This window comes from Rhinatrema bivittatum, chromosome 1 (genome assembly GCF_901001135.1).
Source record: "Rhinatrema bivittatum chromosome 1, aRhiBiv1.1, whole genome shotgun sequence".
Lineage (NCBI taxonomy): Eukaryota > Metazoa > Chordata > Amphibia > Gymnophiona > Rhinatrematidae > Rhinatrema > Rhinatrema bivittatum.
Window position 1 is genome coordinate 272,551,594 of NC_042615.1, and position 26,161 is coordinate 272,577,754.

At 41.1% G+C, this 26,161-nt stretch overlaps 1 protein-coding gene across 4 annotated transcripts in view; it reads left to right on the top strand.

Moving 5' to 3' along the window:
• LOC115087474 (dynactin subunit 1-like) overlaps nucleotides 1-26,161 on the top strand; it is a 314,922-nt gene that overhangs the window by 46,081 nt on the left and 242,680 nt on the right. The window contains exon 1 of one of the 4 annotated variants that reach the window (XM_029594731.1): nucleotides 21,697-21,822. The exons of the other annotated variants lie outside the window; for them this stretch is intronic. Within the exon in view, the coding sequence (XP_029450591.1) occupies nucleotides 21,796-21,822 (27 nt within the window). The 5' untranslated portion in view covers nucleotides 21,697-21,795. Of the gene's footprint in view, nucleotides 1-21,696; nucleotides 21,823-26,161 lie in introns of those variants that run through there. 4 annotated transcript variants of the gene reach the window in all.

Sequence of the window (26,161 nt, forward strand, 5' to 3'; positions counted from 1 at the left end):
AAGAGATACACACATTTTCCCCCCACTTTTGGGGAAAAAAAATTGAGTCTTATGCAGCGAAAAATACGGTATATGTACATAGTTTAGTCCTTATTCAGTAACTACTCGGCTCTTCTTGGCTTGTCTCTTGAATTCATTAAATGGAACATTTCTTGTCACTGTCCAGCAATAGTCTGCAGGGATTGATGGGGCTTCATTTGCCCACATATTGTTTTTTCATTGCTGCAGTGCCCTGGTGAAATCGCTTATCAAGCTCATCATTCACTGCTCCACAGTTTGGTGGAAAAAGATCTAGATGAGTGCAAAATATGTCTTTAATGACAAGTTGTAGCCAAGGCTTTTGTATGCCTTGAAGAGGTTTTCCATCAGTTCCTTGTAATTGTCTGCCTTGTTTGCCATGCAATGCACAGTTAAATGCATCACCTCGAAGAAGTTCACAAATCTGAGGGCCAACAAAGACACCTTCCTTTATCTTCACTTCATTTAACCTTGGAAAGTTAAGTACTTGAAGGCTGCTTTAGTTTTGTTCATGTCCTTGACAAAGTTTATCAGACCCAGCTTGATGTGTAAGGGTGGTAACTGGGTGCTGAACACTTTTTTTCCTCCCAGGCTCCAAAACTATCAGAGTGGCCAGTCTCTCTTGTAGTGGGAATCTCTCACACAGCTATCTCATTCACAGACGAACCAGTAGTACTTTGTGTGTCCAGTCTGCAGATTGTATCATTCATTGTCGTGTCCAAAAAGCAATTACTGTCCAAACCCAGTCATAGATTTATTCATAGATTCAGTCAAAGATGTTTGTCAGTCATTTCTGGATTAATTTGAGATTTTATTTATTTGCGGATTTTTCTATTCCGACATTCATTTAGTGAAAAACATCACATCGGTTTACATTCAACAAGAAAGGTAGCAATGGTGCTTTACAAGTGCAATTGTAGAGAATACAAGATGCTATTAAACAAATTAGCAATTAAGGTACTCAAGGGTATTAAATAAACTAATAGGCCGATTCAGTAAAGTCCGCGGGAGAGTGGACGATTCTCTATTTAAATGAGACCCGGTGGTAGAAACGGGCAAAAGGAGGTGCTAGGGACACTAGCTTGTCCCTAGCGCCTCCTTTTTGACAGGAGTGGCGGCTGTCAGCAGGTTTGACAGCCGACGCTCAATTTTGCCGGCGTCGGTTCTCAAGCCCGCTGACAGCCACGGGCTCGAAAACTGGACGCTGGCAAAACTGAGCGTCCGGTTTTCGACCCGACAGCCGCCGGCCCATTTAAAATTTTTTTTTTTTTTTTTTACTTTTTTTACCCTACGGGACCTTCGACTTAATATCGCCATGATATTAAGTCGGAGGGTGCACAGAAAAGCAGTTTTTACTGCTTTTCTGTGCACTTTCCCAGTGCTGGCAGAAACTAGCGCCTACCCAAAGGTAGGCGCTAATTTCTTAAAGTAAAATGTGCGGCTTGGCTGCACATTTTACTTTCTGTATCGCCCGGGAATACCTAATAGGGCCATCAACATGCATTTGCGGGTTGGACGCACATCCAAGGGCAGGTTAACAGGAGCGCACTGTACTGTATCGGCCTGAATGTGATAAATCTAAGGGCAAGATAGTTATAGTAATTAAGGATATTAAAATACAAATAATCAAAGGGGGTTAAGAAAACTTAGCTGGGAGAAATAGCGAAATAGTTAGTAGAGGGAGATAATTAATCAGGAGGAAAAGGTAAAGTATCATAGCAAGAGATAATTATAAAATAGGATGTAGGGGTTGATAAGTGAGTGTCGAGAGGGCGTCCAAGCAGTTGTTGATTAGTTCATTGTGCGAAAATTGGTAATTCAGGGAAAGGCTTGTGAGAAGAGCCATGTCTTACTTTTTGCTTACATTTTTTGGGGCATGATTCCTGAAGTAAGTCAGGGGGCATATCATTCCATATTGTGGGTCCAGCTATGGACAAAGCACACTCCTTGGTAGAGGAGAGGAGTTCTGCTTTATGAGATGGCATATGTAAAGTGGCAGCATATTGTGATCTGGGTGGTCTGATAGGTTTGTGGAAGTACAGGACGTTATTGAGCCAGTGCATATTGTCAGTATATGGGGGCGGATTTTAAGAGCCCTGCTCGCGTAAATCCGCCCGGATTTACGCGAGCAGGGCCGTGCGCGCCAGTGCGCCTATTTTACATAGGCCTACCGGTGCGCGCAGAGCCCCGGGACTCACTTAAGTCCCGGGGTTTTCCAAGGGGGGCGTGTCGGGGGTGGGCCCGATCCGCGCGACATTTTTGGGGCGGGACGTAGCGTTTCGGGGGCGGGTCCGGGGGCGTGGCCCTGCCCTCCGGACCCGCCCCCAGGTTGCGTCCCGGCGCGCGGGGATTTACGTCTTCCTCTGGGAGGCATAAATCCCCCGACAAAGGTAAGGGGGGGTTTAGACAGGGCCGGGGTGGTGGGTTAGGTAGGGGAAGGGAGGGGAAGGTGAGGGGAGGGCAAAAGAAAGTTCCCTCTGAGACCGCTCCGATTTCGGAGCGGCCTCGGAGGGAACGGAGGTAGGCTGCGCGGCTCGGCGCGCGCCGGCTATACAGAATCGGTAGCCTTGCGCGCGCCGATCCAGGATTTTAGCGGATACGCGCGTATCTACTAAAATCCAGCGTACTTTTGTTTGCGCCTGATGCGCCAACAAAAGTACGCCAAATCGCGCTTTTTGAAAATCTACCCCATGGTGTTTTGTGTATAATAGTGTTTTAAATCTTATCCGTTCGGCAATGGGTAGCCAATGTAGTTCTTTGAGGACAGGAGTAATGTGTTCGGATCTGCGGGTGTTGGTAAGTATGCGTGCTACTGCGTTTTGCAGCATTTGTAGAGGGAGGATGGTTGCTTTGGGGAGGCCAAGGAGGAGGGAGTTACAGTAGTCAATCTTTGTTAGGATTAGGGATTGAAGGACGGTGCGAAAGTCACATTTGTGTAGGTGGGGTTTTAATTTTTTTAGCGTGTGTAGTTTAAAGTAACAGTCTTTTATAGTATTATTGATATATTTTTTAAGGCTTAGCTGGTTGTCGATGGTGACGCCAAGGTTTTTAGCATATTGTGCAGGGGTGATTGTAGGAGGGAGGACCGGGGTGGTGTAGTATTATTATGATTACGGAGGGGGGAGATAATCATTATTTTTGTTTTATCAGCATTTATGGCAAGGTTGATATTAGTGAGGAGTGAGCTAATGGCTGTGAGTGCAGTGTCCCAGGTTTTAAGGGCATTGTGTATGGAGTCAGTGATGGGGATGATGATTTGGACATCGTCTGAATATATGAAATATCTGAGGCCAAGTTCGGATAGCAGGTGGCAGAGAGGAAGTATTTATATGTTAAAGATGGTGGAGGAGAGGGCTGAGCCTTGTGGGACTCCATGGGATATGTTATGGGCTTATGATTCCTTATTCATGAAGTTAACTGTATATTGTCTGTTTTTGAGGTAAGACTCAAACCAGCGCAGGGGGGTATCTGAGATGCCTATTTCCTGGAGGTGGTTGATCAGGGTATTGTGGTTTATGGTGTCGAAGGCGGCTGAAATATCAAGCATAGCCAGTAAAAAGGAGTGTCCTTTGTCTAACCCTGAGAGTAGGGAGTCTGAGAGCGCAAGCAGCAGAGTTTCTGTACTGCAATGTTTGCGAAAGCCAAATTGGTTGGGTGAGAGAATATTGTATTTTTCAAGGAAGTCAGTAAGTTGTGTGTTTACAATTTTTTCAAGGATTTTTGCTAGAAAGGGAAGGTTGGAGATGGGGTGGTAATTGGCAGTATAGTGGGGTCAGAATTGGGTTTTTCGAGCATGGGTTTAATGATGGCTTGTTTTAGGGAGGTGGGGACTTCTCCTTGTATTAGGGAGGAGTTAATAATTTTGGCTATGGGAGGTGCAATTGCTTCAGGGATGGTCAGGAGTAAATTAGTTGGGATGGTGTCAATGGGGTGTGTAGCAGGTTTGACTTTCTTAAGAATGGATTCAATTTCAGTGGTATCAAAGGTATTGAATGATGCATTAGTGTTGTGTGGTATAATTTTGGTCGGGAGGTGGGTAGTGGGGAATCGTGCCATGATCTTTGCTATTTTGTCCTGAAAAAATTGGGCGAGATCATTACTTTTGTTTTTAGTATCTATTTCAGGTATGGATGGGGAGGGTCAATTTTGGTCATCTTATGGACATAACTAAAGAGAATGTTGGAGTTGAATTGTAAATTGTGGATTCTTTTTGCATGGAAATCTTTTTGCTTTAAGGGTTTGTTTATGATAGTTATGCAGGGTGGATTTATAATTGGCTAGATGTGTGGGTGAAGGGTCTTTTTGCCAGATTTTCTCTAATTTTCTAAGGGTATGTTTGATAATTTTTAATTCAGCGGTGTACCAAGGTTTATTAGAGGAGTTAAGAGGGGTTGATTTTTTTGGAAAGTAATGGACACATTTGGTTGGCGATATTATTGGTAATAGAGTTCCATGATGTGATGGCGGTATTGGTATCAGATAGGTCTAGTTTGTGTAAGTCATTGTTGAGTGCGGCAGTGAGGTCATCTTTAGAGCATGGTTTACGAAAGTGGACAGTGTTACATGCAGCGTGCGTCTGAGGGGTTGTATGTTGCAGAGAGAGGGTTGTTTGTATTAGGTGGTGATCGGACCAGGGTATGGGTGTGTAGGTGGGAGTATCTGAAGAGATGGCATTGTTAATGAATATGAGGTCTAGGGTGTGACCAGCTTTGTGTAGGGTTTGTTAGGATTTGTTTGAGGCCCATTACTTTGAGGAAAGATATGAAGGTTTCGCAGGAGGGGGAGAGCAGAATGGCATCTAGATGGATGTTGAAATCTCCTAAGATGATGGTGGGAGTGTCTATGTGAATATTTTTAGCAATGAATTCGATAATGGGGGAGGGGTTTTTTTCAAGGAGACCAGGGGGTATATAGGTTAGGCAGACTTGGAGTAGTGGGGATTTAAAGAGTCCTATTTCAAATTTATGGACGGAGGAGACTGTGTGCAGGGTTAGTTTTAAATCCTTTTTTGCTGCAAGAAGTCCCCCACCCCTTTTTTTGGGACGGGGGATAGATAAAATATCATAGGTGTGAATGAGAAGCTGGTTAAGTATCATTGCATCAGTGATCTTAAGCCAAGTCTTCGTGATATATCCTCTGCAATTCCCAACTCAAAGGTCGTATATATTGATCCAGTAGCATATTTGAAAACTAAAGCCAATCAAGAATTTTAAGCTTAATTTTCATTCTCAGTGATTCAGATTTAGTAAACTTTGACTACATTCATTTTGGAAGCATATTGGCTGTAGACCAGTGTAATAAGTCATCTTTTTTTATTTGATTTTCTCCTGTTTTTGTTATTGCAATAATAAACACTGATAAATTCCTGGGAGAAATAAAGAACAATAAAAACCAAAAATGAAGTCCTTAGCTGTAAGGAATTATCTATAGTTAGGGAGGATTAGAGGCCGGTATCTGTTCCATACCTTGTAGAGCGTCTGTGTTCTGGTGTGCGACCCAAAACAGCAATGTTCTGCCCGCTATAATCCATGGCTGCTTTCTTTCTGGGTTCTGGATTGTCCATGTTGATAACTTTCCTTGGCTTTGTACTGTGGTGTTTTTCCTCTGATGTGAGGTACATTTTTTGTCAAATATTATGAGCTGTGACTTGTGTTGCAAGAGGGATCTGTAGTAGATGGAATGTGTAGGTATATGTGTGGGTGTAAAACTGAGGACTTGTTCTTGGTAAAGATATTTTGAGACCTGATCCTTAGCCTTGGAATTTGATCTTCTGGTCTCTCTCTGGCCTGCACTCTGCAAGTGCTGGTAGTAGCAGTGCTAAGGTCTCGTGAGTGTAGAATGGCAGGCTGTAAGGCTGGTGCTCTGGTGGCAAAGGGTCCTTTATTGCTCAATTGTCCCTGTAGGGCAGGGGTCAGGAACCTATGGCTCGGGAGCCAGATATGGCTCTTTTGATGGCTGCATCTGGCTCGCAGACAAATCTTTAATAAAAAGTAAAAATCTAACAAAATCCCCCACCCTCCTGATGCCCCTCAAGACCTCCAAAATTAATTTACTACAACCCCCACCCTCCTGACCCCCCAAGACCTGCCAAAAGTCCCTGGTGGTCCAGGAGCGGTCCGGGAGCGATCTCCTGGACTTGGGCTGTCGGCTGCCAGTAGTCAAAATGGCGCCGACGGCCCTTTGCCCTCACTATGTCACTGGGGTTGACCAATGGCGGCGGTAGCCCCTGTGACATAGTAAGGGCAAAGGGCCGTCAGCTGCCAGTAATCAAAATGGCGTCGACGGCCCTTTGCCATCGACCCCAGTGACATAGTGAGGGCAAAGGGCCGTTGGCGCCATTTTGACTACTGGCAGCCGACAGCCCAAGCCAAGGAGATCGCTCCCAGACCCTCGCTGGACCATCAGGGATTTTTGGCAGGTGTTGGGGGGGTCAGGAGGGTAGGGGTTGTAGTAAATTAATTTTGGAGGTCTTGGGGGGCGTCAGGAGGGTGGGGGGTTGTAGTAAATTAATTTTGGAGGTCTTGGGGGGCGTCAGGAGGGTGGGTGGTTTTGTTAGATTTTTACTTTTTTATTAAAGATTTGTCTGTGAGCCCTGGACCCCCGCTGGATCACCAGGGACTTTTGGCAGGTCTTGGGGGGGGGGTTTAGGAGGATGGGGGTAGTAGTAAATTAATTTGGCAGGTCTTGGGGGCATCAGGAGTGTAGGGGGTTGTAGTAAATTAATTTGGTAGGTCTCGGGGGAGTCAGGAGGGTGGGGGGTTGTAGTTAGTATGGCTCTCATGGAATTACATTTTAAAATATGTGGCGTTCATGGCTCTCTCAGCCAAAAAGGTTCCCGACCCCTGCTGTAGGGGAAATGGAATTTACTGCCTCCTGGAACAGAGTGAACACTGTTTTCATTGCTGTCTGTCCTTGTTTGCATTCTGGTATGGGATCTTTTGGTCCTGTTCTGACATTGCTCCGAGTTGCAATGTCTTACAAGATAGGGACTGTAAGTTAACCGTGCTTGGTTGAGAAGACAAAGCCCTTCATAGATGTTGAATCTTATAAGAGAAGTTATCTGCATGATCTTCCTTGCTGTCCATTTCTCTAATTCTGCTGTGACTTTTTTTCCCTTAATATCATTAACTTTTCAAACATACAGAGAAGCTAAAATACAAACCATTAACGGAATACATATTTATCAATCACCATCCTGAAAAAGAAAAGAATAAGAGACTTTCCCCTTCCTCTCTCCTATGTGACTTGAGTTTTAATGGTGAGTGATTTGCATGGTACAGTGCATTTAATGCTGTTAACATGTAAGATAAATGTACATTTTTTTAGCCCAATTGATCTGGAGAAAGTATCTTGCTCACTTTCCTAGGGGTCTTAAGAACTACTACCTTGTAAAATCATCACTGTGTTAAAGCCTTCTTAGCTCCCAGGATATAGTAGAGGCCTCTGGTGAAGCAGATTTTATAGTTCTAAATTCCTTATTTTGCATACTATTCAATTGCAATCTTTGCATACTTTTGTAGAAGGCAGATCTCTGGAGGATTTGATGGATATAATTAGGACTTCGGATTTGAAGTTTTAACCAATAAGCCCAGATAAAACACCCCAATGCAAAAAAATAATAGATAAAATGTTGGAAAAACACCACTTCCTCTTAGTACTTTCTCACTCATTTTGCCTATCCTGTGTCCATCGCTTTGTTTTTGTGCCTTTCCCATACTGTAAATTCCTTAGTTGCAGAAATGATTCAACCCAAAAAGTTACTCAACCATAGTACCTGTGCCACAAAAAGACAGAACGCTGATTTTTTTTATATCCCCAAAGAACCTTTTCTTATCAGAGAAAATCTACAATTAATAAACACCTAACATCAGAAGCCCTAGATATGTACTTGATGGTGTCTCTAGATAGAAGTATTGGGGGGATAAGCCAAAGTGACACTCACACACCATGTTGACATCCACAGCACAGCCCACTGCCTTCAAACTGGCTATAAAGCAAACAATGAGAAAACATCTCAAGGACCTTCTATGCAATTAAACACCTAGCTAGTTTCAATAATCCAATAAAATTATTAAAATTGATAGCATCATTCAACCAATTCTTCTGTATGGATATGGGAATGAAGCTTGGCGTCTATGCAGGAAGGGATACCTAGAATATCTTTAAATAAACCCTGTACTTCCAGTTTTTTAAAACATACTGCATCCACAGAAATTCCTGCAACCTAGGAAGTTTCCGCTTATCTCTTCATTAAAAAAAAAAGTATTCAGATTTTGGTGTTGGCCTCCGTAATAGCCACATTCTCAGCTTCCACTACCAGAAACTTTGTAGTAACCCAAATCACTGCAAAAAAGACACTCTGAGCCTCTGTAGCAAACCTGCCATACCATTACAGCACTAGCTCCTGAACAGCAGCAGCCGTACCTGGGAAAGGGTATTATCACAGGCCCTAGAACACTAATACCCCTCTTATTGAAATAACAGAACAAGCCAGACTGCTACAGAAATTACATGCAGGAAGAAACCCTCACATCAGTCATTACTACAGAATGCAGACCAATCCTTACTAATATAGAACAAGAGACAACAAATTTCACCTCTTTGTTTCCATTTCACACTTTTACTTACCTTCCTCTGCCTCTCATCCCTTTGCCAGCCCTAGCCCATTCTTTGCCTGACTTAGTCTGTCTCTTATCCCCTACCCAACCTCCTATTGTCTCCCTTTCACTGCCTCCCCAGCCCCATTCCCACTCTCACCGCCTTCAGACACATTCCTTTCTTGTCACCCCCCTTTACAGCACTCCATCCCTTTCTATTGCCTTTCACTCTCTCTCTCCAGTCCTTCAGATCATGCACACCAGCCCTTGTCTCTCACACACTCACTTCCCCAGCCAATTTAGTACTCCTCAATTTCCCCATCCCCCTGATCTGTCCCTTGCTCTGGCAGTGCCTGCTCTTCTCCCTGCTTCTGAGTCTCCATTTCCCATTCTCCTTCCATTCCCTCCTCAGTTCCATTTTTTTTGCCTTCTCTCCCCCGCTCAAACCCCTGTTCTTCCCCCGAGCTATCCCTTCTTTCCATCTGCCCCAGCGATCTGAAACATCTCTTTCTGTTGGGCTGCAACTTGAGCACAGGTGCCAACTCCCTCCTGCAGCCTGTGTGGTTGAAACATTCCCTGTTTTGAATGCAGGGCTCTCTATCTATGGAGTTCCATGCAGTTCAAACATCAGCTATTAGAGATGTGCAACACTGTGCAGTTCTAACAACTGATTTGTGACTTGCACAGGGCTCTGTACATGTGGAGCTATGAAGTTCAGTCGGAGTGCTTCCATCGCATGCCCGAGCTGCTGGCCAAGGTCAGGGTGGCAAGTCATTTTTGTTGGGGAGGGTGAGGGTTGGGAACCTGTCACCCTTGCAGCCTCTGTATGTAGTAAATTGGGATGGAGACCAAAATTGATGCAATATCTTCGAAAGTTAGAGCGATGGAAGGTTAAATTGGGTTAATGGGGAAAAAAAGGATTGCAGACTAAGGTAACTATTTTATTTAGTAGAAAAGTGACATTTTAAGCTTCATAGGTATTCAATCAATTTCCTTATTAAGGATAATGTTAGTTTGTGCCACAAAGTGGAGATTTGGAGGATTTGCAGGGCTTTAATTTAAGGTTTAGCTTTCCCAAATCACAGAATAAGGATGTTAATCTAACAGTGTTCAGAATTAAGAGGAGAAGAATATAGAAAACTGCTTTTCCACCAGTGGGTTGTTTTTTTTTTTTGCCTTCTAAAACAAATGTGCAGGACCCTAATTTAAGTGTAGAAAATTTTGAGTTTAAATGGTACTGTACTGGCTAAATATGTTGAATTTGATCACGATTGGATAATGTTTATCTCAATTGCAACTTCATATATGAAATAAAATATTCCAGATATTTTATTTCAGGTGTGAAACTTGTTTTTCCTGATGTTTCAAGGGCTACACAAAGCTTTTAATTCCCTAATGAAGTTTGATCATAAATGTGTTTGTGTCCAAAATTCTGGTGACTTGAATCCCATGTATATAAAATGTATAGGCAGTAGTCTTAGTATTTCACAGGTGATTCTTCTTAGCATTAGTTTCCCCTTTTAAATTGGACTTGACTTGGCATTTAAGAGTGGTGCTCTTAAGTTCATTTTGTAGTCAGAATTCAGCCGGCCAGTGAACATAAGCTCCTTAACCAGACTGTGGGCTCAGTGACATTCTTACTGCTCTTGCACGTTGATGATCATAGCCTGCAGCAATAACAGTTAATATTTAAATTTTGCCTGAAAGAACTCTTGTTTTATCAGCGGTTTCTGAAACTTTTCTATTGTAAATGACGTTCATGAACTTATTATGCTAAAACAATGTTGCCATGTTATTTACCTAAGTTCAAATCATGTAAGAATTCTGACTGCAAAAGATCAGGTCAAAAATTGCATATCTGGCAGAAGCTGTTTATCGTTTGATAATGTTTGTGTGAAATATAAGCCAGCTCTGCACCATCCATATTCCCCACTGGGAGATGATGCAACCATATGCTCTGCTAAATTCAAATCCCAGGCAGATGGGACAAATCTATGCCCTTATATCCCATGCCACATGCTTGCATGATGAAGTACATCTGTGTGTAAATCTCCAGGTTATATGGGTATAGCATATAGTGTATTTACCTCAGGGAACACCATTTCAGGATTGCAGTATGAAAGAGGAGGATGGTGGCAGAAGAATAGAATTGAATTACATGATAGTGATAAATCATGTACCCTACTCAAGAATAAATTCATCAGTGGTAGATCATAATTTTGATTTTATTTTTATTAGTAGATTCACTTCTAGCAGTTTTGCTCTTCAGTAGAATTACAACTGAATATTGTGTTTTCTTGAATATCTACAGTCATACAAAAGAAATATTAAGCTCCTATTTTGTATGTTTTCAAACACTAAAGTTGTTCAGAAGGGCCCAAAGGAGATAGCTTTGTAGTACCTGGGAGGTGGAATCCACCTTTCTCTAAAGATGAGCAGGTTCATAAATAGGTTATGTCACCTTGCTTGGTATGAGATGGACATGAATCTTCCATCCATTCGTTTTTTGCAGGAAACAAACTGCACTTTGAAATCTTTATAGATGCAAGTTACATGTGTAAAAGGGAAGAATATAGTCAATGGATATATTTCCACCAACAGATGGTAGGACTCAATGGTTAGTTTTCCAAATGGAGAAAGGTCATTAGTGGAGTGCCCCAAGGGTCTATACTGGGACCTGTGATATATGCTATATGTTATATATATATATATATATATAGCATATTCATAAAATATTTGAAAAAAGGGAACAACGGGTAAGATGACCACATTTTGTAAATGACACAATTATTTTGAGTTGAAAAAACAGGAACAGATTGTGAGGAACTGCAGAAGGATCTTGTGATTAAGAGACTTTGGCATCTAACTGGCAGATGCAATGTAATGACTAGAGGTGTGCAAGGGTAAAAAATCTGTTTAGTTTTTCGTTTTGTTTTCAACGGTCTGGAGACTGGGTCCAGACATTTGGCCCTCTGCCTAGACTGGAGCCCAGGCCCAGAGACTGGATCCCAATGCCTGGATCTTGATCAGGCCACGATGCTGGGACCTCATGTCCAGATTCAGGCTCGGAGGTCGGAGCCCAGGCCTCGTAGGAGTAGTCTTTCTTCTTCAAATGATACTGTCTTCTGGGGACATGCTGGAGTAAATTAACTCTGGCGCATCCTCCTCAGCAAAGGGCACCAGTTTGCTGTATGGCAATTAACTGCCGTAAAGCAAAATGGCACCCTCTGCTGAGGAGGATGCGCCAAAGTTAATTTACTTCATGTTCTCAGCAAAGAAGGAGGAGGCCAGGACCTGTCCCAAGACCGAAGCCCAGGCATCTGAACCCAGTCTCTGCACCGGGCCCAGGCATCAAGGCTCTGGATTAGGCAGAGACCCATATATCGGGATCCTGCCTCTTTACTGGGCTTTGGCTTCAGGTCTAGGCTGAGGCCCAGGTGTTGGGACCCAGCTTGGTTACTGCATCGGATCCCCGATGAATCAAGTAAGTGAGGGTTGGGAAATTTCATGGGCGCCTGGGCCTTTGCTCCAGTCTCAGCCGAGGCCCCGTTGTCTGGCCTGGGCCTGGGCCTAGGCTTAGGCTGAGATCCCGGCGTCACACTTGGACATAAGCTGCAGCCCATGGTCCTGCCTTGGGTTATTCCCTAGGCGAGGCTCCAGTCTCAGGCCAGTGTCTAAGCCTGAGGGGAGGTTGTGTTTTGTTTTTTATAACCAAATAAAATGAATAAGATTTGTTTAGTTCAGGGGGAGCCTCGATTCATTGTGGTGCCACTGAAAGAAACAAATTGGCCTTTATTTGTAGCGTTTTTCAAATTTGGTTAAAACAAATGTACATCCCTAATGTTGACAACTGCAAAATAATGCACCTAGGGAAAAATAATCCCAACTACAGGAACATGCTGAGCTCTGTGTTAGGAATCACCCAGGGAAAGAAGTCCTTGTAGACAGTACCTTGAGATCTTCAGCTCAGTGTGTGGCAGCGGTCAAAAAGGCAAATAGATTGTTAGGAATTATTTGGAAAGGAATTGAACAAAACTGAGAATATCATAATGCATTTGTATAGATCTATGGTTAGACCACATCTTGAATATTGTGTGCAGTTCTGGCTGACCTAAAGATCATAGAAAAGGTACAGAGAAGGGTGACAAAAAGATAAAAGGGATAGAGAAGCCCCCTCATGGAGAGAGGCTAAATAGATTAGGGCTCTTTAGCTTGGAAAAGAGGTGATTAAGAGGGCATGATTGAGGCTTATAAAATCATGAGCGAGGTGGAATTGATTAATAGGGAATGATTATTTACCCTTTCAAACAGTAGGACTAGAAGGAACTCCATGAAATTAGCAACTGGCAGATTAAAACAAATGGTGGTAAGTGCTTTTTTTATTTTTCATTTGGTGCACTATAAAGCTATGGAATCTATTGCCAGATCACTACAACTAACATAGTGGGATTCAAAAGAGAATTGAAAAAGTCCAACAGTTGTTATCCAGTGCTTATCCCCAAGTTGATATACAAGAAATAAATATATTAATTATTGGGGATCTGCTTAGGTACTTGCAACCTGGACTGTCCAGTGTTGGAGACAGGATGCTGGGCTCAATGAGCCTTGGTCTGAACCAGCATGGCACTTATGTTCTTATGGAAAAGCAAGCCTTTCACTGCCTATGCTACACTTCATCAGCACTATAGCTTTCTTAGTTTCTTTTTGTCTGCTAAGGTCATTGAACATATCTTTTGAGAACTGTGTCCTTTCCACTTTACTCAGTCATCCTTCAGATATTCTTTTTTACATCCACATGCACGTAAGACCATACGCTATACATTACATTACTTGAACTATTATCTTATCTCAAACTAGCTAAAACCCATAGAATATTTACCCAGCTTTTAGTTTCTTTAGATCACAGTAGATTTCACAATGACAGACTCTCTGTAATTTGATAGCAGTTTGCATTTCTCATTGTCTTGGCAAGTTTGACCTTAGAGGGGTATAATAAAGCACATGCTGTCAAGATGATGGTGATGGTTGTCAATCTGTTATCTAATGCTTTAGAGACTTTCAAGACTTCAGTGAGGCGTTCTATCTATTTCCATCAGTCACTTTTTTAGAATTTTTATCTTAATTCTTTTATAGTTTTATTTAAACTTTATGTATTTACAACTATTTTATTCTTTGGAAATGCAAATGTTCTTAATTTGTACATTTGATAGCAACTGTAAACCAATGTGATGTGTGTACATGAATGTCGGTATATAAAAATAAATACATAAATAATTGTGGACCTGCCACAGAAAACTTTCTTGTGATTTTCAGCCTAGCAGTTTTGATGGTAGGTATCTCAAATTTGTGTCTATGGATCGCAGCTGGCGTGTTGGTTTGTATTGTCTGAATGTAGATGCAAACCAAGTTGAAGATTCATTGGTTAACAGTTTTTAAATCATGCTCAGAACTTTATTTAGTTAGAGTGAGCATAATGTCGTCTGCAAAAAGAGACAATTTAAAACTACGGTCCTGTAGTGGTACCCCCAGTATTGTGTCAGACATCCGTATTCCAGTGGTAAACAGTTCTAGAAACAGAGCAAATAATAGGGGCGAAAGGGGGCAACCCTGCCGAGTACCTCTCCCTATCACAAAGCTTTCTCCATAACCTCCATTCACTTTGACCATGGCCTGTAGATTGTTGTATAATTGAGAAAGCCATTGTATAAAGTATGGCCCAAAGTTCATCTTGGTCAGCGTGTGAAATAGAAAAGGCCAGTGGACCATATCGAACGCCTTTTCGGCGTCGATGGAGAGAAGCACGGTTGGTATAATTTCCCTTTTCACCCACCATATCAGGTATAAAATCTTCCTCACATTGTCGGCTGCCATACGTTGGGGCACAAAACCTACCTGATCTGAGTGCTCGAGGTCAGGTAAAAATTTGTTTAACCTCAATGCCAGTATGCGGGCCAGAATTTTTAAATCTTGGTTTATAAGGGAAATTGGTCAGAATGAACTGCAGAGAGAAGGATCCCTACCTGGTTTGGGTAAAACGGTAATTCCAGCCGTGTTGGATTGGGCCAACAAGCATTCACCTTCTCTGATAGCATTGAAAAATTCCGTTAATAATGGAGCTACACATTCCGACAATTTCTTATAATATTCCCCCGGCAGACCATCCAATCCAGGGGACTTATTATTTTTTAGGGAGTGAATCACCATAGTCATCTCCTCCACTGATATGGGCTCATCTAGCTCCTTTTGTTGTTAAGTAGATAACTGAGGAATTTCCATAGTTTGCAAATAGGCAATGATGTCCTGAGCATTAATTTGAATATTCACACTGTACAGGGTAGAGTAGAAATCCGTGAAGCATCTTCTGATTTCTACAGGATCCAATATGATTTGATCATTGGAATTTTTTATTTTAGTAATTATGCTCTGGAAAATTTGTTCCTTCATCTGCTTTGCTAATAAATTACCCGCTTTATCTTTGCCCTCATAGTACTTTTGTTTAGTTCTTTCCAGGTTGTAAGCTATTTGTGCATCGTCCAAGGCACTTAATTTTAATCGTGCCTCCGTAAACTGTCTGTACACCTTATCAGATTGGGATTGGTAATGGTGATTAGCTAATTGACCTATTTTAGTGACCAATTCTTGCCTCTCCAACTCCCTTTCCTTTTTAACAGCAGTTGCACGAGCTATGCAATGGCCTCGGATCACAGCTTTAGAGCATTCCCACATACAACTAATTGTAGTATCCAGTGTACGATTAAGTTGGTAATACTCAGACAAATGATGTTAGAGATTTTGTGCAAAAGTTGTGTTCTGCAGCAGGGAGACATTAAGTCTCCAGAATATCTGAACCCCTTGTCCGGGTCTAGTCAATATCTCTCACTCCGCTTAATATTTAGGAGCAAGCATGAGTCCACTAAGAAAAAATCAATGCGAGAGTACGAGTTGTGGGGTTTAGAGTAGAAGGAGTAGGATCTAGAAACAGGGGTGTGGTGGCGCCAGGCATCAGATAAATAACATTTCTGCATAGTAGTGTTCAGAATATTTCTGGTTTTTTGCCCCAGCAAATGTTGGTGTTGAGATCTCGTATAGGAATTATCCCTTGCAGTATTGAAGGTAATGTTAACATTTCCTCCCCAAATGATATAGCCTTCACCATGGCTCTCTAGGAGATGTTGCATTTTAACAAAAAAACAGAGCCTGATCGTGGGTAGGCACATAGATGGACAGAAGGGAATATATGTCACCACCCATTCTAATTTTGAGAAAAACAAATCTGCCTTGGTCATCAATAATTTTCTCAAGCATATCTAATAGGTTTGAGGATGAGATTAGAATACCTGTCCCAGCATACCTGCAGTCCTTCCCTGCTGCTGCTAAATAGGTGTGAGGATACCCCCGAAAGCTCAGCAGGCATTCGTGTCTTTTACGTACGTACATGTGTCTCTTGCAAGAATGCGATGGATGCATGCAATTGAGCCAGATTCTTCTGTAGCAAATAACGCTTTCTGTAAGTGTTTAAACCTTTAACGTTTAATGAGGCTATTTTTATTGACATGTCTCTATGGTGTAACAAGTTTAGAAAAATGATAAAATAAACCTCTGGTCAAGTACTGGTTAATCATATACTGTTGTGTATCTGTGAAGAATCCCCACATAATACCTGTCCTAGCATAGCACGTCACTGTGGAGACATTATACTTCCTAATCAATAAATGAAGATGGGCAAATCCCTCCCTTTTCACTGGATGATCCGTCTCGCTCCTGTTTCGGATCCCTGTCTGGGGAACTCACCAGTTAGTTCAAGAGGATCCCTCTCCCTCCCCTCCCCCCCAAAAACCATTATAAAGCACAAATTGACTCTGAAAATTAACACTCGAAACCAACAGTGTATATGTAAAAATAAACAAGAGAAACATTTTCAATATAAGCCCTTCACATAGCTAATAGTTCAAACCTGTAAGATCACAGTTCGGAGTATAAATGTTCTCTGGATCTGAGCTGTCGTTCTGAATGTCACAGCACAACGGGTAGCGTACAGTCAACCCTGATCTGACAAACTTCCATGGGTATTCCCCATTCTGGCGTTCGGGCTTCTCCTGCTTCGATCTACCTTCTGCCACTTAGACGGAATGGTTGCCCGAGGTCTGGATGCTTTTACCGGCAGTTCTGGGAGCATGATCGTTAGGCCCGCTTCCTGAAATGTAGCCGTGGCGTCCGCCATGTTCTTCACTCTATAGGTTTTGCTTCCATGTTGAAATGATAAAGCGAACAGAAAGTTCCACCAATACCTGATGTCAGCACGGCGTAGAGATTCAGTGGCCGGTCTCAGATCGTATCTTTTTTTGAGAGTACTTGCAGCTAAGTCTTGATATACGGCTACTTCTGTGTCATTCCATGCTCATTGCCGTTTCTTGCGGGCGATAGCCAGGATTTGCTCTTTCTGTGTAAAGCTGTTGAAATTGAGAACGATGTCTCCAGCTCTATTATCCCTGCGAACCCCCAATGCCCGATGCGCTCTCTCGATCGTGAGAGGAGCGATATCCTTGTCCGTAGGCCCTTCAGTCCCGGACCCCGACTGCGAAAGCAGGAAGATGCAGAAATCTCGAGCTGTAGCCATGCTGTCAGCATAGGCTGGGGTCTCTGGGATCCCGGTTCTCCAGGTCTTCAAGTTTGTCCGCTAGTGAGACCAATTCTGTTTGTGTTTCTGTATTGTTGAGGGACAATTCTTTTATAGCATTGTCCTTATCGTCGAGGCGCATATCGAGTTCGTCGACTCTATGGCCCAGCGCCATGAAATCTTCTCGAAGTTTAGAGAACGACGCTAACAGCTCCTCCTTATTAGCTTTGATTTCGGATTGAAGTTCTATAAACCATTCTCTCATAGTTACCTTAGTTGGTAGATCAGCTAAAGTCGGCATAGACTCTGTGTTCGCCTGTGGAGAGAGGATCGGGGCTTCAACGTCCATTTCGTTCTCCTCTCCCTCTGTGCAGTCCATGGGATCAGGGCCTGCTTTTTTCAGTTCCGATCTTATTCGTGTAAAATAAAATTTTTGCAGGTCGCTTCTCTTCCTAGTAGTCATCGGCCCGATATACTGGATATCTCAGCCAATTTTTTCCGCTCTCTTGGGCGCGAGGGGCCTGCTTTTTCGAGTGTTTTATGCAAGGGGAAGTGGGAGCCAAAGAATCAAGCGGTCATCTTGCCTCGTGGCGAATAGTGCCCCCTTCTCCTATTAGTTTTAAATGTACTACTTGCTAACTTCATGGAGAACCTCCTGGTCCTATTATATGAAAGAGTAAATAACAGATTTATATTTACCTGTTCTAGACCTTTCATATCCCCCCTCAGCCATCTCTTTTCCAAGCTGAACAGCCCTAACCTCTTTAGCCTTTCCTCATAGGGGAGCCATTGAGTAATACCTTTTCTGTATTGCATTTTAAATTAATTACTTATAATAACACAATACACATCAGTCTTTAATATAAAATATGCAGAATTTCGCAAACTTTTAAATTCTTGTGCGCAGAATTTTGAATTTTTTATTTTTGTTGCAGAGAATTCCCCCAAGAGTAATATGAGGAGATCCCAGTGGACCCTCAGATCACAGTGGCTGCAGATCACTCAGAATCTTTGAGAAAGCATCTGCATCATGCGTGAGCAATTCCAGTCTGACCAGAGGCATAGCTTTCCAAATTTCAACAGTCTAAATTGTCCTGTGTCCAGCCTGGGGTGGGGAACCCACAAAGAGGGGTTCTATACTCAAGGTATGTGGGCTGCTTAGGAAAAGCTTCAACAGATACATTTCCTAGATCTAAGGGCAGTTGAATATACACTCTCTAGCTTTTAGAGACCAGTGACCAACAAAGTGATCTTGTTCCTGACTGGAATCAAGTAGCAGTTTATTCCATCAACAAACAGGGAGGTATGGGATTGTACCTAGTGTGTCAGGAAACTGCCCAAATCTAGGACTGGGCCATCTCACAGGAGATGATCTTCAAGACCATGTATCTGGCAGGCAAGTTGAATGTTCTAGTCATATTGAATCAGGGTCCTAGAATACCACAAATAGTCCCTGGACTGGAGATGAGAGGGGGTGGGGATAGGAAACTACATATCCTGTGAGTGAGACATATCTATGGAAGATCTGTTTCTCCAGAACAGGAAGAATCTGCTTTTCTGTTCCTAGAAAGGAACAGAAAGCAAACTAGCCTCAGATGCCTTTGCCCTCAGTTTGGAGCCAAGGGCCTGCTTACGAGATTCCTCAGATTCTGCTCATCACGAAGACTTTGTTAAAGCTAAGAAGTCGGGGACCATGATTCTCAAATCCCCCTTTTGGCTGAGACAGATTTGGTTCCCACTCCTATGGTAGATGTAGTCAAGGTTTTGATCAAGCTGGGGAATTCCACAACTCTCATTACTTAAATGTGGGGGCAGTTAGGTCAACCCAACATCGGGTCCCTAGTTCTCACAGCCTGGATGTTGAGAGGGTAACTCTGCAACTCCTGGATCTTTCAGAAGATGTCTCATATTTTGTTAGCTTCAAAGAAGGCATCCATGAGGAAGTTTTATGGACTAAAATGGAAGCGGTTTCTCTTGTGATACCTTGGATCCTTTTTCCTGATGCGCACACAAACTGCTAGATTACCTTCTGCATTTGTCTGAATTAGGTCTCAAAACTAACTCCATAAAAGTACATCTCTGTGCAGTTGGCACCTATCACCAATATGTAGAAGGTAGACCTATCTCTATACAGTCTTTGGTATTCTGATTTATGTGAAGCTTGCTTCATTTGAAGCCTCCCATCAGGCCTCCTATTTTATGTTGGGTCACCATTGTGGTACTGACCCAGTTGATGAAAGCTTCCTTTTGAGCCTCTGTGCTCTTGCGACCTGAAGGTACCTGATCTGGAAAATCATATTTTTGGTGGCAGTGTCTTCAGTGTGCAGAGTCTGTGATCTTCAGATTCTAGTAACTTATACACCTTTATACCAAGTTTTATCTTGATAGGGTGGTTTTGCATATTATGCTAAGTTTCTGCCTAAAATGGTTTCAGAATTCCATCTTAACCAGTCAATCATCCTTTCAACATTTTTTTCCCAGGCCACATGTCCAAGGTGAAAAAGCACTGTATAGTTTGGACTGCAAAAGTTTTGGTTTTCTCCCTGGAATGGACTAAAACCTTTAGAAAGTCCACTTTTTGTTTCTTTTGTCACCAACAAACTGGGGATTGCTGTTGCCAAACACTTTATCCAGTTGGCTAGCAGATTGCATCTTCTATTATGACTAGGAGGGCCTAGATCTGTTGGGTCATGTCAAGAGTGTCTGAGTCATGGCTGTGTCCAGTAGCCCACGTAAGATTGGCCTCCATGGAGGAGATCTGCGATGTGGGGTTCGCTCCATATATTTACATCATGCTATTGGTTGGACAGGTACTACTGACATAACAGGTTTGGCTAGTCTGCCCTGTGGAATCTGAAGTGTAGAACCCAACATTCTCTCCGAGGATTTGGTTTTATTCCAGACTGGCCTATATACAAGATAAATATTAAAGAAAATAAGTCTGTTGCTAACAGTTGTGCATGTTGGCACCATTTTGTTTCCCCTATTTTCATTTGTGGGCAGTCTGTAAGTAGAGATTACAACTTGTGATTTCTGCATCTTACTTCTGCTTGGAGAAAGCAGAATTACTTACCGGTAACAGGTATTCTCAGAGGACAGCAGAATGTTAGTCCTCATGAAACTCACCTGCCTTACCTTGGAGATGGCTTCTCCAAGTAGAAGCTTAAAAAAAAGGAATACTGAGGAGCCTGCACATGCCTGGTAGGGCACAGTCATTTGTTCTAGAAGCTGACATAAAAGTTTGAGGCTGGGCTCCATCTGATGTTACCCACTTGTGAGGACTGATATCTTGCTGTCCTAGGAGAACACCTTTGTAGAGGTAAGCAACTCTGTTTTCTTCTTGCACTATAGCTGGAGAGATAGCACAAATAGGCTGCAAGAGGGAGAAGCAAAGAAATACATTTCCTCGCACAATGCTACTATTTCTTCCTCCCATAGCCTATTGGTTATGAGCATCTTGCTGATAATCGCAAAGCTACTAGAGGAACTGAGAGAAGCAACATTTGAGAGAGATACTTCCTGTTGGTATTCTGTGGCACCAAACTGGCAAGTCACTCATCAACATGAAATTTTTGGTTGCAAGTAGGTAGCTGATAATTGGAAACTTGTGCACTTTATATACACTTTTTTTTTTTTTTTTTGGCTAATATGTGACTAGAAATATGCAGTGATATAAAATTGTAGAGTGTGATATTTTTCTAATTTGGTGTAATGTGTTTAGAGAGCAATTAGGACTCTATATCTACTGAAACTATATTTTTTGTTTTTCCTTTATAAGGTTTTGTGTCTGATATTCCTCACACATCCGGACAATTTGCAGATAATGGATTTAACATAAGAAGTATTGATTTCTCAGAACAATCAACACTGGCCTTGTCTTCTGACTGTGACCCCTGTTTATTTGGGTCAAAATTATTTAATATTTTGTCTGATTAGAGGCCAGTATAGTAATGGATCAAAAACAATAAATCTTTCATATTTACATCATGACATAGACACGGACATTGTATCAGACTGTCCAGTGGATACTGAGCATAGAGCAGATTGGATGGCTGTAGGGAGAGCTTGCACTCCGTGCTCCTTGAAAGTGAGCTGTGCACACAGCGAGCCTCAGGTGTTGCTGAGTAACAGACCAGCACATCATTTGTTCTTGAATCTCCTGCACCTCCTCCTCTGAGAATGAGCATCAGTTACTAGTGCAGTAGTTTGGCTGGGACTGTTTGGGAGCTTAGAGAAGGGGAGAAAAGTCCTCCTAACTGATGATGTAATCAGAAAAGGCAGTGGTGGGAGTGTAATGGAGAAAGGGAAAGTGCGATTAGACTGTATTGTTATGGCTTGATGGGGATGGAACATTACGCTTTCCAGCATTTCTAATTGGTAGGATCCAGCGCTGTCTGGATTGCAGGAGAGATGCTTGCCAGATTAGCAGGGTCAATGTGTGACAGCTAAGAGAAATACTGCAGCCATTTGCAGGAGATCTAGACAGCTGTAGAAGGAGCAGCATTGTGACTGTGTATTCTAATATTGTCTTTCTCCTCTGTTCTCTTTCTGTCCTTTTCCATAATGAGGCAGACCCCAACAACACGGAAGGTACAAACTGTTATCAGTATTATCCTTTTTCTGCTCTATTTAATATACCTTTGTTTTGATGTTCCATCTTTATTGCAGATCCTTGTTAAATGTTTGTTTTTCATATGTACACTGTTGTCTTGTCTTCTCACTTGTTTCAGATTAGTAGAGGATTTAAAATTCATTTCATTTGCATATAGTGGTTCTGCTGATGAAAGCTCAGAGTTCTGCTGCTGAACTGTTCTGGCATACATTACTTTGTAAAATTGCATGCTGCTGAGTACTTTGATTTATTTCAAGAAGGATGTACATTTTTGCTTTATCACAATTAGCATATTTTTCTTTTGTGGTTTAGTTCTTTGTCCTTGGTGGATTGCATGATTTTTGTGAAACAGTTTTTAGTTTTATAATTTTATATATTATGTATGTTTATGTTATCTTTATCTTTGTTTGCTAAGACATTCTTATAAGTGAATTGACTTTTTTTTTAAATTATAGACCAAGTTTTAAATGTAGCAAAGTTTTGTGTGAGCAATTGAATACTACTTCTAAGGATATATTTTCCTTTCAGAGGGCATCATATCAAATTTTGTTCTGAGTTTGCAGTGGCACAACCTAATGTGCTTGTAGTTTTAAAAGTGGTGATGAGCCTTTAAGAATCTGTTAAGTACAATGAATTCTGAGCTTTCTCATTCAGGGATATTTTGTCTTTCTCCCAGATAGGAGACTTACCACTGCATATCACATTAGTTGTGCTAAATACTGCTGCCATCAGAGTTGTTTTCTCTTTAGTTACACAGCAGAACTCTGACAAACTGAAAAAACTGCATCAGTAGCAGTGTTCAAATAAAAACACAGCCAATATCTAATCAGCATGATGAGGAGAGGGAAAGAGTAGGAACTATTGAAGAAGGTAGGATAATAATGAAAAGTATCCGTAATCAGCAGACTGGACTATCAAAAAAGCATTAAAGTGTGAATAGTCTTTCCATCTGTGTTTTATTTAATCATGTTTACAGATGAAATCTCACACCCTTGCAAAAAAATCACTGTGTTCATAATTTGAAGGCTTGGCATACGTATCTCTTCAACTTCCTCAGAATATCTTGTATATGCCACAGAATATTTAAAATTAGATAAAAATACAGTGAGGGCTTAAATATAACATTTGAAAGAAAAGACTTCGGTTTACCAAAGGTTGCATACTAAACATGGCTTTCGAAAGACGTTGAAATATTGATGCCATTTTTGTATAGCGAGTTAGCTAGAAATCACTTAAGTCCCATTGTCTTCCTACAGGATTCCAAATTTTGGTTTTCTCTGTGGGTCAAGTTCTTTAAGTCTAGGATGCTCGATCAGCTTTACATTTTAAATGAAAAACTGTGTTTTTTTCCCCTCTAACAACTTCCAACTGTTAATAAAACATGGAGTTAATGTGAAATTACCCAGTTCCATTGTAAGCCTTAGAATGTACCTTAGTCCTTAATATGTTTTGGTTTTTAAGTTCTGTTTCTAGAAGACAGGAGAGATTCCATAGGTCTTAAACAGTCCAAAAATTTATAATCCATGTTTTAGACTGTTAGTGTAATCAGTTTGTTAAATTGTAGAGAGAATATCTTCCTTGCTGAGTCAAGTGATTTTTATCTCCTGGTAACTTTTGCTCGCTCTAATAATTTATCACAATACAGTTTATGGCATGAATAGTCAGATTTCATTCAGTTTATTTATAGACATCTGATATTCTTCCTTTTCCCAAAGTTTGTATCAAGGCAGATTACAACAAATTTACAAGTTCCTTTTGTTGAAGTATATTGCAAAATCGCTTCCTGAATATAACACTTTTGTTCTGAGTAATGTATTCTAAGACACCATTTTAGTTGATATTCCCATTAGATGCATTAGCTGTTGCAGGGCTAGACGCTCCATAATAGGCCAGCAGGAACCAGGCTTGAAGTTTTGTTATCTGACAAAGGAGACATTGTAGTCCTCGTTTTTAACATGCTGTATTGGAGGACTGATATTTGGCAGACCTGGAGGGTACCACTTTTCAAGGGTCTACTGATAAAAGGTTTCCCTAGGCAGGACTCTGGCTCTTTCTTTGTCCTACAGTTTACTTGTTTCACTGTTAATCTGCGGCTAAAGGTATAGAAATGAATGGTGAAAAAAATGTCTCTCTCAGCAGTACCATGTGCGTATATTGGGCACATACTGCAGTACAAAAAGGTTGACTTAATGGAAGTTTAATGCTACTGCTTACCAGTTTTAATCTAGTTTTCAACCCATTGTACATCTTTTTTTCATAAGCATTCATAATTAAATTACCTTAATACAAAAAAAAAATCAAAAGTGAAAATATTTTTTTCTTGCTTTGATCAATAAGAGCTGAACATTGAATCTTTGAGGTTCTTAAGGGTTTGTTTGCAATAGGAAATTTTCAATATCAGTAGAGAAAGGAGGCTTGCAGGGGACTGTAATTGTTTGTGGAGTGGCAGGCTAGGGCAAATACTTTTTTTTTTTTTTTAAATCCCTAGGAAAGGGACTTGGAGTAATGCTAAATTAACATAAATATAAGGAGAATTATTTCACCACAGAGCGTATCCTCTTCTGTATGCATTTCTGGTCCTGGTTAATTCTGATTAGGATTTAAAATGTTTAATTTAATTAAAATTATATTTATGGGCACTTGGCCAAGTCATGATCTTCAGCCTGAGATGGGTGACCCATTTCCTTGGATCTGTAAAGAGTATCCTTGGTAAATATACAAAATATGCCTTAGCTACAGTTAAATGGGAAAATTGTGTATATTGAACATGTTAGCATAAATGCAAAAAGATTTAATGAGCAGTGGTGCTTATGAAAGATGCACAAATGGACAGTAGCTAAGATTGAAATCTTGACTATTAGTGCTAAAGCCCACAAGTTCTTTTCTCAAAAGGAAGGTGTATCTTTTAAATCAGACGTTATATTTTGTCCCTGTATTCAGAAAACATGATATAGTTCTGGGTAAATTTTTCCAGCTAAACCAAAAATGTTCTAGAATTGCATTGCCTTTTCAAATAAATGAATAATCTGTGGCCAGTTTCATCCCAGTCCTTTATATTTCATGTTCTGGCAGTATACAACTTCAGGAACTTATCATGTCTGGGTGAAAATAGGCTTGTGTTTTTGTATTTAAAACTGCTTTTTTAAATCTCTCTGTTCAGATCTATGCTATTTTCTTACTAATTGTTTTTGGCATAGCAAATGCCTTCAAGATATAATATTTTTGCCCTCTGATATTTCAAGAGCATAGGCTAGAATGGCAGGTGTAATGCTGTTTTACTCACTATTTTGCAGAGCATTAACTATAAAACAGAGTTCTATGACTTGAAAAACAGCAGCTGTGAAACAACTCATTGGAGTGAAGTGAAGCATCCTGAGTGGGCTAGATTTAAGACCAGATCAAATAATCATAACTTTGGGTATAATCATAAGTCCAAAGCCTTATCATGTGCACACACTAGCTAAATTTGAGTTCTTTCCAAGCTATTATATTGCCACTGGATCGATTAACCCAGAGCAAGTCAGATTTTTGCTAATGGATTATGCCATACAGACTGTAACAAGAACTTAATTTGCAGTGCAGTGTCATCTGCGTTTCTATTGATTGTGGTATTCAGGCTCACATTTTACAACTGAATATGAAACCTAAAGGTCATATTCTTTTTGCACCCTCCTTTGTCTTTTTATAGCAAACAAGAACCCAATATGAAGGGAGGAATGCTTAAATGTATTGCAGCCTTTCAGCACACAAACAAAACCATTTATTTTTAATTATATTTTTAAAAATGTTAATGACATTTTTGGATGGGTTGTGTTGTAACACAACTTAACATATTAGCTGTTATTGATTGACAATAGTAGGAAATGATATCCAGCAGGTACACACAAGAAACAAAAAATGTATGTTTATCCATATTCAGCTCTACAGTGGTCTTCGTTGAAAGTTTGTGACTTAGGGAAGATATGGGTCTTGTTTTCACCTTTTGACTTTGACCCTTTCTTTGACTCTTAATGCCTCCATTTAGCTAAACTTTTGATGTGTGTAAATGATTGAACAGTATCATTTCACATACTGCAGAAGAAATAATCAGTTTGTCTGGATATTTAGAGCACTCCTGTGGAGATTCACACCTGGCATTATTTTTATACCTCCCTGATTTTGCAAAATAGATTCACAGAAATGCAACTTTCTTTGGGTAGTATTGCTTAGTAATAACTGCACCACAGTCTAATACACTTTGAGGCAGATTTTTAAAAAGTACGCATGCCCGGCGTGAACAAAAGTACGACAGATTTTAATAGATACGCACGTAGCCAC